The sequence below is a fragment of the Neodiprion fabricii genome, chromosome 2 (genome assembly GCF_021155785.1).
Source record: "Neodiprion fabricii isolate iyNeoFabr1 chromosome 2, iyNeoFabr1.1, whole genome shotgun sequence".
In the NCBI taxonomy this organism is placed as follows: Eukaryota; Metazoa; Arthropoda; class Insecta; order Hymenoptera; family Diprionidae; genus Neodiprion; species Neodiprion fabricii.
This window is the reverse complement of record NC_060240.1, coordinates 27638992-27657558: the sequence shown is the minus strand read 5'-3', so window position 1 is coordinate 27657558 and position 18567 is coordinate 27638992. Positions and strand designations below refer to the sequence as shown.

Here is an 18567-nt window from a genome sequence, read left to right as displayed (position 1 = left end):
TATCGTAACGAAACTATGGGGAAAAATCACTATAATCTTAAATCTTAAAGGCAATGAGAGTGTCACTAACGATTTGATAGATAGCAGTATTCAAAATCTTAAGGAAAGATTAGAACACCGAAATTCTCCACTCAAGTTAACGATTCGCGTTCTTTTTTTCTTATCATTGTAGAAATAAATTTCGAGGAAAAGATTCTATTTTCCTTGTGGAAAACCTGACGGAAGGTCTTTGAAAATTTTCAACCTTCACTCTAACGGTCACACTGGAGAGCAACTAGTTTTCATCACGAATATTTTCCATCTTTTATTTTTCGTTAACGGTCATTTGAAAAAATCATTGGCGTAACTAGGACTTTTCTTGGGGGAGGGGGGAGCTGACCTCCATCCTTCGCTTCGCTTCACGCAAATATGCCATGTGCCTGAATTCTATGATGCATGAAACAAAAGTACATACATATTATATTATATATGTTGAGAGAAAAAATCACCAGACTTTGGAAAAATATTTTTATTTGTTCTTCAAATAACAAAAAAAAAAAAAAAGTATGTATTGGGACAAGTAATTTTTCATTAAATAACCAAGCATGATTACAGAAATTCTAATTTTCGGTCTTTTTTCCAAAAACATTTAACATATCATGGGCTGTAATTTCTTTTTTAAAGACAGAAAAGTAGGTATCTAAAACGATTGAATTTAAAAAAAAAATAATATTGTTCTATAATCATACGAATTTTGCGATCCATATCTACATGCATGAACATATGTACATATAATATACCACTTCGTATATATGTAGATGTATACGTAAGAGAAGTTATAGAAGTGCAGCATTTTCTATGTCCTATGATTATATAATGACCAGGGTGTACTGTATACACCATATACATTACGTATCCACTATTATACATACATACGTATTACGTATATTACAGTCCTCCACTGTTCTCATATATGTAGAATCGCTGATTATGCATATACATAAAGGAAAGTATGAACAGACGATATAATACATAATTACGTGTTCTTCGATGTACGGTGGAAATTTGTGTCTCCGTATATTTTTTGCATTCCCGCACATACGAGCAGTATAGGTATAGGTATCATATTTCGTTAACCCCTTGTCGCAATTTTGTCAGTACAATTTTTAGAATTAGCCATGAAATTTAAAAAACTTCCAGCGTGTTTTCAACAGACTTTGTACTCGAAAGTTTTGCATGAAAAAATACTATGCTAATCTAATTTCACGCTTGCATATTGCCCGATATGAAAATCATTGGAGAGACGTATTGCAGTAAAGATTTTCGGAAAATTGTCTCGAATATCAAAAAATTTTATACGCGCCTATACGAATCGTACAATTATTTATTAATTTTTCATGAAAGTGTCACTTACCTGTATGTATAAGACAGCGGCTCTTGGCTTTCGGTAATTAAATATGTACAGCTTTCGATCCGCGTGATAGGGTATACTTATAGCTTGACATGCGTAAGACGGGAGAAAGGTCAGAGTTGCGAGATATGGGTATGTGTAGAGCATTGTACAGTGCTTGTTCGTTGCGGACGACCCCCAAGTTTCAACTCTGATAAGGGTCCGACCAAAAGCCAAGAACATTAAACTTTCCATGAACCACAGCCTCGGAAAAATCTTCACTTTTCTCTGTATTTTTAACATTTTCTTTTTCACAATCATTAAACAAACGTTGAATTTCGTTCCATTAATATTTCTCATACCGTTAGTATTATATAAATATCGCACGAGACGGTGTATATAACATGAATGATGAGACTAAGATAAAAAGCAAAAAATGCATGTCGTGTAATTATACATAATAATTCAATTGATTATCAAAGTTGAATTCAGACGCCGTGTAATTGCGGCGATAATGAGCAAATTTACTGTATCATTCCTTGTAACAGTATAAATGATTATACCGAAATACAAGAACGGTATAATAATTAGAGAGAATGTTTATTGATCATCTGTATAAGTGCTATAATTTTGGAGAAATTATTCTTATTATAATTTTCTCACACGTATAAGTTATATAAGACAGGTAATGATTGAGGAAATTGAATCGGAGTGGCGGTGGGGGGCATAAAATTTAACGAACCGATACGATCTCGTTTTCAACGATGGATGAGAGTTAATGGATAATTAATTAATTTTGTAGTCGATTTTGTCGTTTTAGAATAAAAAAATTTATGGGTATTCGGACAGTTTTTGTTGACTCCGAAGCGAGGAGGTGTGTAATGCATTATTGATAAACCGTACGACCGATGCAGCTGACCTGGTTTCGTTTATTTAATACCGCGTCTCGTTTTCGATCCTTACGGATCGTAAGTAAAATCGAATACTTCTGGGGTGAAACTTGTGGTGAAATTATAATGAGAGCTGAAAAAATTAGTAGACTGAAGGAATATAATAAAAATAAAAATTATCGAATAACGCAGCACTAATCGTGTATAACAAATTTTATATCATCAACATGTATATTACATATATATATAGCCGAGTTTTGCATATTACAGCTGATTTACTTATCGCTTCTCCTCGATCGTAAGAAAAGTTAGCACCGACGTAACGTTTCCGCGTTCAAAGAGTTCAAACTGCACAAAATGACTATATTTACGAATGCGCACTTTGCATTTATCGTAATAATAATGTTGGTCATTGGTAAAAGTTATAATGACGACGGTAGTTGTGCTGTACCAGACAAAAAAGAACTTCATCCATAATGAAGAAATCAGCATTTTTATATCGCTTGAAATTTTATATGTAAACCTTTATCATGACTGCAGAGAGAAAATAATTCTGTTGTTTCTTTCGTTCTTCCATATCGGGAGACTTACGATTAGTAAAGTGTCGTGCTAATCGAATTATTACGTTGCATATCGCTTTTTGTTAACTTTCTACACGTTATTTTTACACCAAGCGTATCACATTGACTTGGGGATTATAACCGAGAAATATTGTTCTAATCATAGTTTGATGGAGGGCGTCATGATGCAAAATAAAAATCGTTTTAAATTTTGTAAACTTTATTCTTTTTTGTGAAAGATGAAAAATGTGACATTGATTACTAAATTATACAGCATGAAATCTCAGGCACATTTGAAAGAGACGTTTTACATCCGGCTACGATTAGAGTGAAAGGAATATTTTTATCATGTTATTCCATAAAGAGAGATACAGAGGAAGGAGAAAAAACTTTGAATACACAATGGAATTCATAATTAGCACCGTTTAACTGAACGATCGTACTCTGTTTTTAATTTCATCTCGTAAAGGTCAAAATAAATAACGGATAATGCCTGGCGTTATCAATGCCGCTAAAAACTGTCTGAGGGTAACGGTCATGTCTGATTTACTCTTTCATCCAACTCGTATTGTATTGAATAAATGCGACCCAACAATCGGAAAAGAATAGAAACGGAACGATTAGCAGAATTACGAATCCCATTCCTTTAAGTTTCCGAATTAAGCATGAGTTATTCCAATGAGACACTGTTCGTTTTAATCTGTTTATTCGTTTACATTCGATTTTATCTGTTCTTTCCTATCCCGTCATATTCGCAACAATGCCACCTGTAATAGCTTGTTCGTTTCAATTATTTATTTAGAATAAGGGATGGCAATTATCAATCCGATTCAATTCTAACTATCCGAATTAATTCTTTTCAAAGAATACGAAACATCCGTTTGGATAAAGAAATCGGAATAGATCGTATTGAAATTCTCAATCCATTTCTATTCTTTTCCGATTGTTGGGGACTTTATTATCGCACTTATAGATCGCTAGTATTGTTTTTATAAACAACGCAGAGTCTGCGTTTACTGGTAATTGTACGTAATTACGACATTCGCTTATCACTAATTTACTACGTACTTTGCAACCTACACTAATTATTTATACTTGCGCAAATGTGAGGAATAGATAAGCCGAAAGCTTCCTTATTACACGTATGCACTGTTCATTCAATACTCAACGGCAACCTACCCGCGTTTCTTACCTTATCTCCTGCGTGTTTTTCCGTCACGTTATATGCTGAAACCGCACGTCAAGACCATTAATAGTAACTGCAACAGTTCATTCGATATTCATAGATCAACCTTATGACAATGGTTTTTACTCAAAGACAGATGCTCGGCTCGCACATAATATTCGGCTCATCTATTTTTCCCGGGGATTCGATTCTACCGCGCTATATCGGGAAACAATTTATGTGTCCTTTGGATCTTGAACTATTATAACAATATCTGTATATACTATGCGTTCAACATCTAAGAGTCTCTTTTTGCTGATCAATAGTCAAATAAGTACTTTCTGAATGGTAGGGTAAGCTCACCCGAATGATCCATTCGCATTGACAACGCATTATATTTTAACCAAGTGATCATCACTTATTTTTTAATTTCTCTTTGCAGATTTTTATACCGATACATCAACGCTGATATCGAGACGAAGGGTTTCGTACGTAACAACACAACGGTGATAAAAATCTTCACAGAACGTGCTCGAATTTACCCCAATAAACCATGCTTCATTTTCGAGGGTCGGATCTGGACAAACCTGGATGTAAGTGATTTATTTGTCAGTTTCAATGCAGAATGTATGACTTTTTATTATAAATAATAAATTACAAACTAATTTTCAATCGGTCACCCAGTTCTTCAACAGAAACAAGAAGATCCCTGATTTCACATAGCTGATTTGTTGTTTCACAGATAGAGAAACTTAGCAACCAAGTAGCCTCTGTCTTCCAGAAGGCTGGATACGTCAAAGGAGACGCGGTTGCATTGCTGATGCACAACAGGCCCGAATATATTGCGATATGGCTGGGACTAGGAAAGTTAGGGGTGGTAACAGCTCTGATCAACACCAATTTGCGTATGCAGCCTCTTGTGCATTGTTTACTTGCAGCAAAAGTGAAGGCAATTATTTATACACAAGAATTGGGTACAGGTACGTCGATTAAATAATTGTTGTGGTTGAAGGTTGTTGCTTTGTACTGATACGATTTTTGGATGAGTGCGCAAGTGATTTTCACTACTGTAATCTATTTATTTACAGCAATAAATGAGATCACAGATACTATACAAGGAATCGACAGATACGAGTGGGGCAGCCCTTTGGGAGAGGAATTAGACGATGCTAAAAACGTTGATCAGCTTCTCACTGAAGCTAGTACTGCGCCTCCAGTAGTTGACCATATTCCAGGTTACAGGGATAATTTACTCTATATCTACACAAGCGGCACAACTGGACTACCCAAAGCTGCTCTGATGCCACATTCGAGGTACAATTCTTTTTATTTTCCAGTTATAGGTTTTCAAATTTTGTCTAATTTTATGTCAACAATTATTTTCACCCCTCCTGAGAACTGTCTTGTAAGAACTATTACGTCGGTTGACATATTTTCCCAGTGGAAATAGAAGAATTGCAGTTTTTGAAGAATTTCAGACAAGCCTCATTAACAGATATGTACTTTATATCCCTGAAATGTGAGAAGCAGTGTTGCTTATTTTTTATTGCAAAAATGAGAACTGAGTCGTGCCTGCCTCAAGTCTAGGATTTCAAATAAGAGCGAGAAGCAATTAAATCACCAATTCCCATCCTCCTGTATTGATTATAATTCTATTCTTGTACTGTACATACATGTACCTGTCTGCAAGTAACGATGTTTCACCATCTATGTCCCTCTTAGTTGGTTGTTGCGGGATATGTGGGTTCAACGAATTATTAATGAGTATTGAGTGACAAAATGTAGGTCGTAGTCTAGTGTAGTAAGAAATATAGTGGATATGGTAGCAAGTTATATCTACAAATGTAATAATTCATAACGGGAAAGTTTACACCAGCTATTGGTGCGTTAGATCCTAATCAATTATGGTATATTACAAAGGAACAACGGCGCAAGTGCGTATGAATATCGGATTATACTCTACGAATAAATAAAATTCCAATTTTTCACTCAAGAACCTCACGTTACATATCACTACAAACATCATACTATTTGTCTACTACATTATATTATATACCTAATCTTGTCAGAGAGACCCTACAACTTTACCAGAATGAGATTAGTCGAACAATGACGCTGTATTTTACTGCTCTAAAGCAAAGGGGTCGTAAATCCCCTCCTGAAATGTGTCAGTCTCTGTATATTAACGCTAAAAATGAGGCGAATATTTTTTGATTAATGCAGTATAAAAATAAATTGCTTTGTTCAATTGTCATACTAAAATTTTTTTTCATCTAATTGACGAAAAGTACGTTCAATACCTGATATTGTTTCCAACGTTCCAACCGCACTGATTCGTCCTTTTTAGGTATCTGCTCATCACTATGGCCACTTATCATATGCTGGGTCTTCGAGCAAACAGTGATATTATGTACAATCCACTTCCGCTCTATCATACAGCTGGAGGTCTAGTTGGTACTGGTTGCGCTCTAGTGAAAGGAATCCCAAGCGTTTTGAGAACAAAATTCTCCGTGTCTGCCTACTGGACGGATTGCATAAAACACAATTGTACTGTAAGTTGGATAATGATTTTGTCAAGTAGAGATTAAGGACGTATGGAGTTACATACAAAATTCTTCTAACTCTCAACGAGCTCCTTAATTTACTCGAAATTGATTCATGTTTATTTACTTTCAGCTTGCCCAATATATTGGCGAAATGTGCCGGTATTTATTATCGGCACCACCTCGACCTGAAGATTCTGCCCACTCGGTTAGATTGATGGTTGGCAATGGTATGAGACCTCAGCTTTGGCAAGAGTTTGTTAATCGCTTCAAGATCGAACAGATAACAGAAGTTTATGGGTCTAGTGAAGGAAATGCCAACATTGGTAACTATCGTTAATTTTTAACTAATATTTTCCTAAGTTCGAAATGTAAGATTTAATTCTTTTACTCCTCTTGTTTATAGTGAACGTTGATAATCAAGTTGGAGCTGTCGGTTTCATTCCATCGATAATACCAAAGTCTTTGCATCCAGTAGCTCTCATACGGGTTACTCCAGACACTTGTGAGCCCATCAGAGGACCAGACGGATTTTGTATAAGGGCAAAGACAAGTATGGCGATGAATTCTCCTATGTTATGGGTCATAACAGAATTAGCATATTGTTTGATAATTCAAAATGTCTTTTTTAATATCACTGTTACAGACGAGCCTGGAATGTTTATAGGACTAATAAAGCAGGGAAATGCTTCAAGAGAATTCAATGGATACTTGGACAAAGAAGCATCAAGGAGTAAAACAATACAAAACGTGTTTAGCAAAGGCGACAAAGCATTCTTATCTGGTGAGTTGAACATTGCCATAAATTCTTCGCCACAGAAAATTCGGTTCCTCGATTGAGGAAAAATATGAGTGTCATCCACTTCTTCTCCAGGTGATATATTGGTCCAGGACGAATATGGATATTTTTACTTCAAGGACAGAACTGGCGACACTTACAGATGGAAAGGGGAAAATGTAGCGACTGCAGAAGTCGAAGGTGTCGTAAGCAACGTAGCTGGTCATAGAGACGCCACTGTCTATGGAGTACAGGTACGTGAAGATTCAAAAGTCGGGGGAAAATCAACGGGAACAGCCACTGAATTAGTCTATGCATATGTTTTATTTATAGGTACCTGGAATGGAGGGAAAGGCAGGAATGGCAGCTATAGTCGATCCCGATAGTCTGCTCGACTTTAAAGCGTTAGCTGAGGGCCTTGACAAAGCTCTTCCCTCTTATGCCAGGCCGATTTTCCTGCGCATTGTAAAAGAACTCGAAATGACGGGTACATTTAAATTGAAAAAAATAAATCTACAAAAGGAGGGATTTGATCCTAACAAAATTCAGGATAAAGTATACTTTAGGTCGGGTAATAAGGAATACGTACAAGTTACACCGGAGTTGTACGAAGAAATTATTTCTGGGACAGCAAAATTGTAAGGTGCGTAGTACACCAGGTCGCATATTTGCCCCTGTACAAAATAAGTAAAAAAAATTAACATCAAAATTTACTTGGCAAAGAATCTACCAAATCAGAAATCTTACGAACGAACAAAGGTAGAAGGGCAGTGAAATACAAGGAATAAATTAGTCCAAATATTCACTCAATGATGCAAACATCGTAAAACGTTATGTGAAATCGAATACATTAACCCTTTGCGGTCACACTTATTTTTCATCCCATGAGAAATAAGTGGTTGCCAGGGATGAAATCGTGCTAGTGTAACCACTCAGGGTTAATTTCTACTAACATTTTCATTGAGTATTAAAACCAAAATATAAATGAATGGAAGATTAAAAAAAGGGTCATAAAAATGATTTTTTTTTAATAACATTCCAATAACGATGGACTAAGAAATGTAAATTGAAAGTGAAAAGGTTAGGAGAATATTATAATTCATGAGCAAATGTAAGGACAAATGATTGGGTTACAAAAATTTTGGCTCATCAAACTACTTTAGATATGAGCAATAGTATATGTAAATTAAGAACATTTTTAAAGTAGGTCTCATTCAGCTCAAACTGCACCCACCATCAGTTAGATTTCCTACTGAATTCAAAACCTATTACGTTGTTAATTGAAAGGTAGACGCTGGTGGAAGAGGTGAAACGACGATGTTAAGAAAGATGGTGTAATTATTTGGAGGTACCAAGAAATACCTCTAATTGAATAATTTAACTTGAATTTGTGTTACTAGTTAATTAATATAATATACGACCGTTGTTTCCTGGTTATTTGTAGTCAATTATACTTATTTGAGTGGCAGGTATCAATTTCTTCAAAGTATATCCGCTCCCTTGGATAATAAACGTAATATGATACATAATTCTAGTGCATGGTACAGGAATAATAGACACAATACCTGCATTCATTGCTTGCTGAGTATGAAGAAAGGAAACAATAAACAGATTCTGCAGATAAGGATCCCAATTCTTTTGGGAGTGTTCTTGGTATGTATGTATAAAATGCTAGTTTTTGATGCCATAACAATTTTTTACGATGCCATAACAAGCACTACAATATTCAAGTATACATGTATCATTACATACCTATGTAGTATGTACATTATATATATGTATAATACGATTAAAATGTAGTGCTATTACTTGGATTGGGATTTTTGAAAAATTATTCGACCATTCTTAGTGTATTTGGAAATGAATTTCATACAAAATCGATTATTGATACTGTAGTACAACGGTGGGGACAATTTTTCTCAACATGCAGTGAACTAAAATGCAGATTTATTTGTTTGGACTAAATATACTTATTTTGAAAAGTGTTTGTAAGAAACTGTTATTTTAAACATGGTGTACTTATCTTCGTTTCATTGCTATTGACCAATGTAAATGTTAATGTAGTGATTTTGAGTTTTTAAAATATTCAATCGAGCAGTTAAATTAGTGGCAATTTTTATACAACTCTTGATATTAAAGATGAAAAATATTCAAAATGATAATCAGGTATGTGTAACGCATGTAGCTAGAAAATTGGGGAAGCGTTTAAATTAATTTATCATGTGTTTGATCACATTATAAACATGGCTCAAAATCTTTCATCTTTGTTAAAAATAATTAATGCTATATTATAAATAACTGCACCACCAACTATCAAGTTACTGTAGATTTGAATTAACTGGGTAAAGAATAATAATAATTAGACTGATAAACTCTACACATCATTTCTTTCTCTTTTGAAATGTTTATAACTGATGGTTGAGGTAAGAAGGAATAGTTGTATATGTATATTTTAATTGAAGTGCATTTCGAACTGGACACTGTGGAAAGTTGAACATATAGTAATAATAATGATGATGATGATGATAATAATATTAATAACAACAATAATAATAACATAGTTCAAACGTACGATTTTTATTGTTTGCGCATTTTTAATAATCTGTATATTGCTCGGGGGTCACAATTATTATCATTCTCGTTACATTTTATAAGGTACAATAATGACAATTTGACAGTCTAGCATTTCTGCAGGATATCTGTTCATTGTTATTGGCATATTGAAGAATTATACGCGTAAATTAAAATCGTATACACATATAGGCATTTAATAATTTACAATTTTTTTCTATCATAAATCTTTAACTGTGGTAACATCACATGCTACACGCACGATTGAATATCACATTACATATTAAATAAACTACAAAATATAAACAGTGTAATGTGCCTTTTTCGCGATTATCTAAACTTAGTTGAAAACTGATAGTGGGATTCAATCAATTATTATGTGTATCTTATAATTTGTAAGTAGATAAAGAAAAGAGGGTGATAAAGATTTCTAAATTAACCGTATACCTAATTCCTCACCACACTGTACGCAAGGTAATTTGATCGAGAGTCAATGTTATGAATGAAGTATGTATCCGTAGTTTTGTTGGATGTAAATAAATAGAGCTGAAACACTAACTATTCGTATACAATATATACGTATAATTACTTATAATACTTGGTTATTTTCCACGACCAGATTTTCTTGATTCATTATGCCTAATACTATGATTGATTATTTTTAATATAATATCTTTACACACTTTTGAAACACTACCTTCAATTTTTTTTCTGTACAAAATTATTGAATGCAAGTTGCGCACCACGTGAGGTAACGTCAAGTACGGTTGATCGAGTAATTGTCTTTTTTTTTTATATAAACTAAAGAACTGATTGTTTGCACAATCAAAATGAGAAAAATCGTAGTCCCAAGTTCTTATTATGTAATGCATACCAATTGTTATTCTAATTAATTAATAATACTCTTTTGATTCATTACGGTAGATCTGTATAAAAACGGGTTTTATTGCACATAAAATGGAATACAGCAAGGAATATGTGTTCATCGCAAATGTGTTGATAACAGTGGCTGCAACACGAATGGAGTGTCAAGACGCGTAGGAGTCAATGCCAAATAAAGACATGAATAATAAACTCTAGTATGGTATGGAATGTATTAATCTATCAACGATAATTCATTCATACTTCACATCGTAACTGGAAAAAGTTTTCTTGAACTAGCTAGGCACTGTCATAATCGCAAAATTTATGAAAAGTTAGGCACGATCAGCGCACCTGCTCACTAATAATATATCAAATAATTGAAATGTTTCACATTAAGTGTTGAATGAAGTGATTGAAATTCATCATTGTGAACTTTAAACCAATTCATACTCAGCATATTAATGTCAATTATTTAATTTATAATTACAAGCGTATTAAGTACCTAAATTCAAAACGTGAAGTCCCAAACACGCCTTCGTGAACTACAAAGATACAATTTAGAACAATATAATCCTTCGATTATAATTCGTTGTTTGAAATCCAAGTTTTTCTACTTAAGCCTTTTGTTAATTTTCTGAGTGAATATTGTTGCCAAACAATATAATATCAGAATGAATGCAGTTACAAAGTGTAATGATATTCTTCTTTGAAGATTCTAGGTATCCACAATGACATTCACTATTTGAACAGTGCTTGAAGTTAAAAATTTTCCCTCAATTCATCAACCATCTAGAAACCCTCAATTATTTAAAATTAACACAGGGTTGTGTGCCTCTTATAGTTTCACTGTGTTAAGGTGTGAGTGGCGATGGATGACAGGTCTTTATTTTGAATTGATTATACTAAAGAATTCTAACAAACTGATGTAATATGTAAGTAAAAATTCTCTACAATCACACATTTGCTAAAAATATTCCGGTTTGAGATGTATAATACCGTCTTGACTAATCTAGTGAAGGTAATTCTGTCCCATCGACATCTTGAGTTTCCTTTATTTTTAACGCGGCAACCCTTTATGTACCGTGAATAATTTTTAATTTGAATATATATAGAGCATTAGTGTCAGTGATTTGTTCAAGATAATATAATACCTATAATCATGCTGCATTGAGGTAAATTCTCGTTGACACTCTTTTTCTCAATTTATAAAACTAGTTACAATACATCGTAATTAAATGCATTTAAAGATAAATTACCCCTCCCTTTGTGTAATTTTATTACCATCAGTGTTGTTATTTCATGTTTTATATCGAGATCTGAGTAAATGTCACCGGGGTCTTATAATATTGTAGATTTTCAAGGATTTCTTGTATCGCTGTAGACGACACGAATAATTATAGATTTTCAACTATTCAGTCCAACTATCAACTTGGTGGTATCGCTTTTGCTGTTTGGCCGATCCCCAAGTTTGGACGATTTCCAAACCACGACATTTTCCATTCCAAAGTTTCCTGTAGCAGTTTTTCTTCCTCTGGAGAAAAATGGAGTAGGGTCGCAACTGCTCTTGTCAAGTGCAAAGCCTAAGGTAAATAAATAAATATTCAAATGTATTTCATCACATCAAACTTAGTAAATCGACTTTCGTTCATTTACAGATCTCGTTTTGAGACTCCAACAAGTCTTGCTATGTACCTCGTATTCCCGGCTTGTTAGGAACTTTATCAAAACGTGCTTCAGGTATTTGAAGTTCACATCTTCTTCCCTTGAATTATCTTGACCTGGTGTAACAGTTTTCGTAGAGCTTGGATTTATCACTGCAGTTGCTGTTGCTGTAGGTTCTGCGTCGCTATCCAATGAAGAAGACGGAATTCTCAACTCCCGCTGAAGAGTTTTTTTCATATCTGCCAGCCGCTGTTGTAGAACTTTGATTGTCTGTAAGGTGAACTCAATTAGTCATTATATTAGTTGAATTATACTTATATTTACCTTCGATTTTTCACTGAGCTGATCTTCTAAGTCAAGTATACTATTCTTCAACATTTTTTCGTTACTCTCAGCCAATTCTCTACTGTGTTCCATTGTCTCCAGTTCTTCGAGCCTCAGTCTAGTCTCAGCGAGTTGCGTCTGGCATTTCTCGAATTCAGTGTTAGTTGTCTTTATTGTTTTTTCCAAGGTGTTAACACGACTTTGTAACTCATTGTTCTCAGTTTCTTGCTGTCTACATTCTTGCCTAACCATTTCAACATCTTGCGATACTTGTGCGTTCCTTAGTAAAGCTACATCCTTTTCTTCTCGTTCTTTTTCAAGAGTTATTCGTATCTTCGCTGTAGTAGTTCTTTCAGTTTCTAACGTTTCCCTCAACCGTGCTACTTCCAGATGTAGCGAAGCATTGCTTGTCTTTTCTCCATCCAATGATAACTTCAGTTGTGCTAGTTCCGTTGTTGCAAGAGAGTGCTTTGATGTTACTTCTTGCAAATCTTTTTTGAGTTGCTTGATTTCCTTCGAAGATGATTCCTAAAATTTTTCAAATATTTGATATCATTCTCAAAGACCTGTCATTCAAAAGCAATTAATAATATTTTGTTCCTGTTGTAAGCAATAAGGCATCAGTATTAAAGCATAAAGAAATAAATCTTTCACAAAGAAGTTGTGAGGACATAATCAATTAAAAATTTGTAAACATTCATATCCCAATTTACTAATTCCAATAACACTTAATAGTGAAATAGAAATGAAAAATAGAAATAGGTCTGTAAAAATTTTAATAAATAACTGCGTGCAGAAAAAACGGATCACATAATTGAATAATTTGAAAATTAATTCAAAAGCTGTTTTCCACCACACATTTTTATGTATATATGTGGCTCAGAAATTATACATACATATATATTATTACTTGCGAATTACTATGGGTTAGTGGTATTTACAGCTAAACGGAGGTGTAACAGTCTATTGACCATTACTTCTGAGAAAAATGTGTCTGTATGTGTGCAAAAATAAAAAAAAAATCCACGGGAAAACAGAGAAGTTGCCATAATGGAAGGAAAATTGGAATTCGGAGTTGTATAAAATCGAAAATAATAACGAGGGAAGTTGAATTTTTTTTTTCATAGTAGTTTTATTCCATAAATAAAGGTGTACATAATATTTCTTTTACACACAAAACGCAGTGTATAAGTCGCGTAATATAGGGTACAGGTGTATGTTTAATGTATGTATGTAAACAATACCAGATAGCTAAGATAAAATATATTTTGCTCCCACTGTTAATTGTCATGCAGCGAGAAAAATCTTCCCAAGTAACAATTACTTGAGTAATTAAACTATTGCAACGAAATTATAGATATAAATTGTCATGCATGCATGCTGGTAAAACTAGAGAAAAAAATGAGATAATATTGAGAAACAGTTGTCAAAAATAATAATAAGACCTAAAGTTCGCGAGCGGTTTACGATTATAAATGGTGCATAAGCGATAAGCATATTTTTAACTAGAACATGCAAATAGTAGTAAAAAGTGCCCATATACTTATTTAAATCTTTTATCTGCCTTTGAAATAATTTTTCTAGTTTCGATATTGATTACTTGTAAATCAGAGGGAGAAAATATTCTAGGATATTAATTTGCAAATCTAACAGTTTCCATTATCAGTAAAAATCACAATCTCAAATACTAAAATAAATGCAAGAATATTGGTGGTAAAGACCAGACTCAATGTTTTTGGTACAGCTAATTTTCTCGAACAATTGTTCCTAACACGTATGGAAATAATATTCTTATAGAAATCGTTTAGTTTATTTCTGAAAGGGGAGAATATTTTCCCAATTATCTACTGTGCTCGACTCTCGTGCATCATCACTGCGTATTGTGAAAACTCACAATCTGACGCTTAAACTCTTCAACCTCGTCATCGACATTGGCCCGAAGCTCTTTAAGTTCCGTGGCCATTTCATCGATGTCTTCGGCCATTCGCAGAAGTTTTGCATCTTTAGTTTGCATCACAACTTTGTTTACCTCTATTTCAGCTTCGAGCTGTTTCACTTTTTGATGAAGTTCTTCTTTCTCCTGTTCGACTCTCCTTCTTTCCAAACCTTCCTCACCAGCTTGTCTACTCAGTCTTCCGACCTGAGTTTCAAGACTTGAAATTTTTCCTGACCAGCTTGTTTTAATATCTGACAAATGGAGATGAGCTTCTTCAAGTTTTCTTTCAAGCAAAGTTCGTTCTCTCATCAAATCCGCTACTCGTTCATCTATAGTTTGATCATTTGTTTCCAAAGAAACTCTTTGCTCAAGTACAAAAACTTTGTCTTTCAGATGACGTACTACTTCTTCAGTTTGTGCCAGCTGACTTGACAGTTGAGCTCTCTCACGCTGTGTTGAATGTCTCAGTGTTTCCATTTCGTCCTGAAATTAATGTTACATTTATTAGAAGGTAGGAAAGTCTATACATTTATGATAATTTCACGTATTTTTCGTATCAAGGTACTTTAAGACACAGTTGTGTTTGTAGTAAAAAAAATATCCTTTTTCAACATGAATATTTATACTAAAAAACCCAAGTTCAGTGTAAAATCATACCCAGTATTTGTCAATTCTTTCTTGCTTACGATATTTCGGTTGTGACGAAAGAGCGAAAAACTAGTAGTGACAATATACTAAGAAGATCTTTCGGTTAGTACCCAGTTAATCTATATCACAACTTCAATATTATTAATGACCATAAATCCATAACCAATAGCAGGAAGATATAAAGAAGAAAGATTAATAAAACAGTTGAAGAATATAAGCTAAGCTGTAAGACGTACCTCTAGCATCGACGGTAGCAGCAGGGATTAGCAGGTATACTGCATAATCTGTTCTCCATTGTGGTAGTGATTAAAGTTTGAATTCCTTGTTTTTTTTTTTAACTCTATTTATTTTTAATACATTTTTACTCGAATAAATTTTTTATTCTTTCATTGGTAGAGTAATAAAAGACTTCACAGTTCACAATCAGGAGAAGATAGAATTACCACTGATCAATGTGTAGATAATAAGTTTTTAAAGAATTTTAGGAAAACATAATAGTTTCAAAATAATGTGTAAAACAGTTGCATATACATACTTATGTATCTACCCACATAAGTAAATATTTTTCAAACGGATGCAAACAAAGAAGAATATTATGACCGTAGTAGCAAAGCAAAACTTTTTTTTAACTTTGTATAAAATAAATGTATGTACCTAATCGTAAACAGCCCAGGCTTGAAACACTGGAAATTAACGGAACTAATTTAGCAGCAATAAAGATCCCATTTCTCGACAATCACACCGAGTATAAATAGGGCATGAACTTAAATTTAACAAATGAATGAAAAACTAAAGATAAAAAATAGATTTAAATAAAGGGGAGAACAATAAAATGCAAAAATTATCACAAAACAAAAAGCAAAATCATTACAGTATAGAAGAATGCCTATGAACTGGCTGACTAAAAATTATAACTATTACTTATCGATAGTAATAATGTGGAAAATTCGAGCTATTTGAGGAATCAGGTTTTAATAATTGAGGTTTAAGGTGCGAAAGAACTGTAAAACATACATATTTGTCGGATTATTATTATTTAAAACCTTGTGACTCGTTGTGCTGTTGAAATATATATCAAGACCGCAAGCACAAGACGGTAAGATTTTTACCTGATAAAATATTCAACAGTGTAAATCAGAGAACAATTAGCATTGTGAATCGTCTGTGATATGTGTTAGACGATAATCTCCTTCTGTCGCAAGACATTAGGCAACACTTGTTAAATCGAATTGGCATATGGATATTAAAATTAGGTTCTTACAACTTATTCAGCTGTACAGAAGACACAGAATTTACACTGTTAATAAGACCCTGATAATTCTTTTCGAGTCATAGTAACATCGTGAACAATATCAATTTAGTGTAGTCAACTTTAATTACATTCGTTCCATCGATATTTAACATGATCGTGTTTACACGCTTTGAAAAGTTTGAAAAAGAAGTAGTTCAACATTTCTTTGTACTCACCTGTACGTTATTCAACTCGTCTTCGTAACGCCTGAGCCTCGATACCTCAGTTTTGAGACTCTCTACCTCAGCGGTTGCATGCTTCAGATGATGCACTTTCTCATCTACCTCCTGCTCTTTAGCCAGTAACTGTTAATCAGATGAATATGTTTTTGAGATAATTCTTTGATACTCTGAACACAGTTCCATTTAACACGATAATTAATATAAACTTACAAGATGTTTGATCTTTGCCATTTCTTGTGTTTGAAAACCTTCCAACTGTTCAGCATCTTCTTGAAAGCTGTACAGTTTTTTTTTGTACTCTGCCAAAGAAAATTACACAAGAAATTATAACTGAGCAAAATGTGAATTTCGATTACAATTCAAATTGCATATCACATTTTTTAGAAAAAATTTCTTCTAGCACTGATATTACATCTGATTTTTTCGAAGTACTATTTGTTAGTCAATATTTCTGTACAGTGAGAATGAGAGTACTAAAAATTGACTAATTAATATATGACAAACACAAGAAAACATAATTTTTTTGCTATCAATCATTGCATGCCGGTTGCATTTGTACAGAACTATGTAACGGATTGTTCAGATTATCTCATATAAATATCAAAGTGACATTTTTCAACATATGTAACATCTTTCTCCACATACCTTCAGCATTTTTTAAAGCAAGTTCAGTCACTCGTCTGGCATCCTCGGCTTTTCTTCTTTCATCCTCAAGCTTTAATTTCTCCTTCTCCTGTTTATCCAATAATTTTTTCCACTCCTTCTCTCTCTCCTGCAGCCTGACTTTCCATTCTTCGTCTTTCTTTTCCAACTTTTTTACGAGCTCGCTTTCTCTCCTCGCCAGTCTTTTCCTCCACTCATCTTCTCTGCTCTCAATTCTTTTTACATCCTTAGATGATAATTGCATTCCATCACTTAGTTTATATTCAAAACTATTCTCTCTTTTCAGCTGTATCGGTGGCGTCGGCGAAACTGTATTCTCTTCTCTCGAACCATCCAGTGATACCATAGAGCCGCTAATACTGCTCGTTGAACCGGTCTGCAAGAAAGAATCAGACAGAGGGTAAGAAAGATATAAAATTACAAAATTACAAAATTAGTTGGCAACGTCATCATATGAGCAAAAAAATGTTATGAATTCACTTGTTTTCTAAAATCTGATTTGGTTTTCTTTGAGATAATAAGGTGAGAGTACGATTGCGAAACATTTACCTGAGACGTGTGCCGTGTGCCAACGTTACGAACGTTTCCAGCTTTTCTGACAACCGTGGAAACGTCGCTGCCAGTTTCCTCGCGTATTTTGTTTTTCAAGCTCACAAACATCTTAACAAACTATATTTTCTTTGATTTTCCGGATATTGCTAAGAGGGTGGTATCAAAGTTGAAGTCTACGATATATCGTAGTTTTATACAAGCTGGTTGTCAACGTCACGTCACCTGCCTGCCGGCATCTACTGATAACGAATGATAACTACCTACTATTATTATTTCTGTTTTTTATTGTAGCTGCGATTTAATCATTTTTTCTATTAAGTTCCAATTAATTCCAGCTGATAAAAATCCATTACACATATCACTTTAGAATAAAAATGTAGTCTTTGATTTTTATATTATTACTAACACTGTTGCCGAGCGACGTTTAGTGAAAATATTTTGCATGACGGAGACCACTGTACGATTTCTACCACATTAAAAAAAAAGCAAATAGTAAGAAAGAAAACAATACTTCCACAATTGCAACCCGCGACATATCTCTGGTCATAATTATTCACCGACGACACCGC

The 18567-nt window shown here is 33.9% G+C and overlaps 2 protein-coding genes and 1 long non-coding RNA gene across 6 annotated transcripts in view; 1 reads left to right on the top strand and 2 right to left on the bottom strand.

Annotated features, from left to right (window-relative positions):
• LOC124175988 overlaps positions 1-1734 on the bottom strand; it is a 10038-nt gene extending 8304 nt beyond the window's left edge. The window contains exon 1 of the long non-coding RNA XR_006869282.1: positions 1394-1734. This is a non-coding gene — a long non-coding RNA (uncharacterized LOC124175988). The remainder of the gene's footprint in view (positions 1-1393) is intronic.
• Positions 1-10434, top strand: part of LOC124175987 (long-chain fatty acid transport protein 1-like) — a 15005-nt gene extending 4571 nt beyond the window's left edge. For 3 of the 4 annotated variants that reach the window (XM_046556727.1, XM_046556729.1, XM_046556728.1), the window contains exons 3-11: positions 4427-4577; positions 4727-4964; positions 5073-5298; positions 6332-6536; positions 6661-6853; positions 6934-7080; positions 7174-7311; positions 7402-7559; positions 7639-10434. In XM_046556727.1, the coding sequence (XP_046412683.1) occupies positions 4427-4577; positions 4727-4964; positions 5073-5298; positions 6332-6536; positions 6661-6853; positions 6934-7080; positions 7174-7311; positions 7402-7559; positions 7639-7947 (1765 nt within the window). In that variant the 3' untranslated portion in view covers positions 7948-10434. Of the gene's footprint in view, positions 1-4113; positions 4338-4426; positions 4578-4726; positions 4965-5072; positions 5299-6331; positions 6537-6660; positions 6854-6933; positions 7081-7173; positions 7312-7401; positions 7560-7638 lie in introns of those variants that run through there. The other variant, XM_046556730.1, reaches the window with a different exon arrangement.
• On the bottom strand, positions 10212-18567 carry LOC124175986 (golgin subfamily A member 1). The gene is made up of 8 exons (XM_046556725.1): positions 17996-18567; positions 17429-17822; positions 16994-17082; positions 16778-16906; positions 14621-15145; positions 12727-13254; positions 12433-12672; positions 10212-12320 (listed from the first exon to the last, which is right to left on the bottom strand). The coding sequence occupies exons 1-8, from the start codon at positions 18104-18106 to the stop codon at positions 12165-12167; spliced, it is 2172 nt and encodes a 723-aa protein (XP_046412681.1). The 5' UTR covers positions 18107-18567; the 3' UTR covers positions 10212-12164.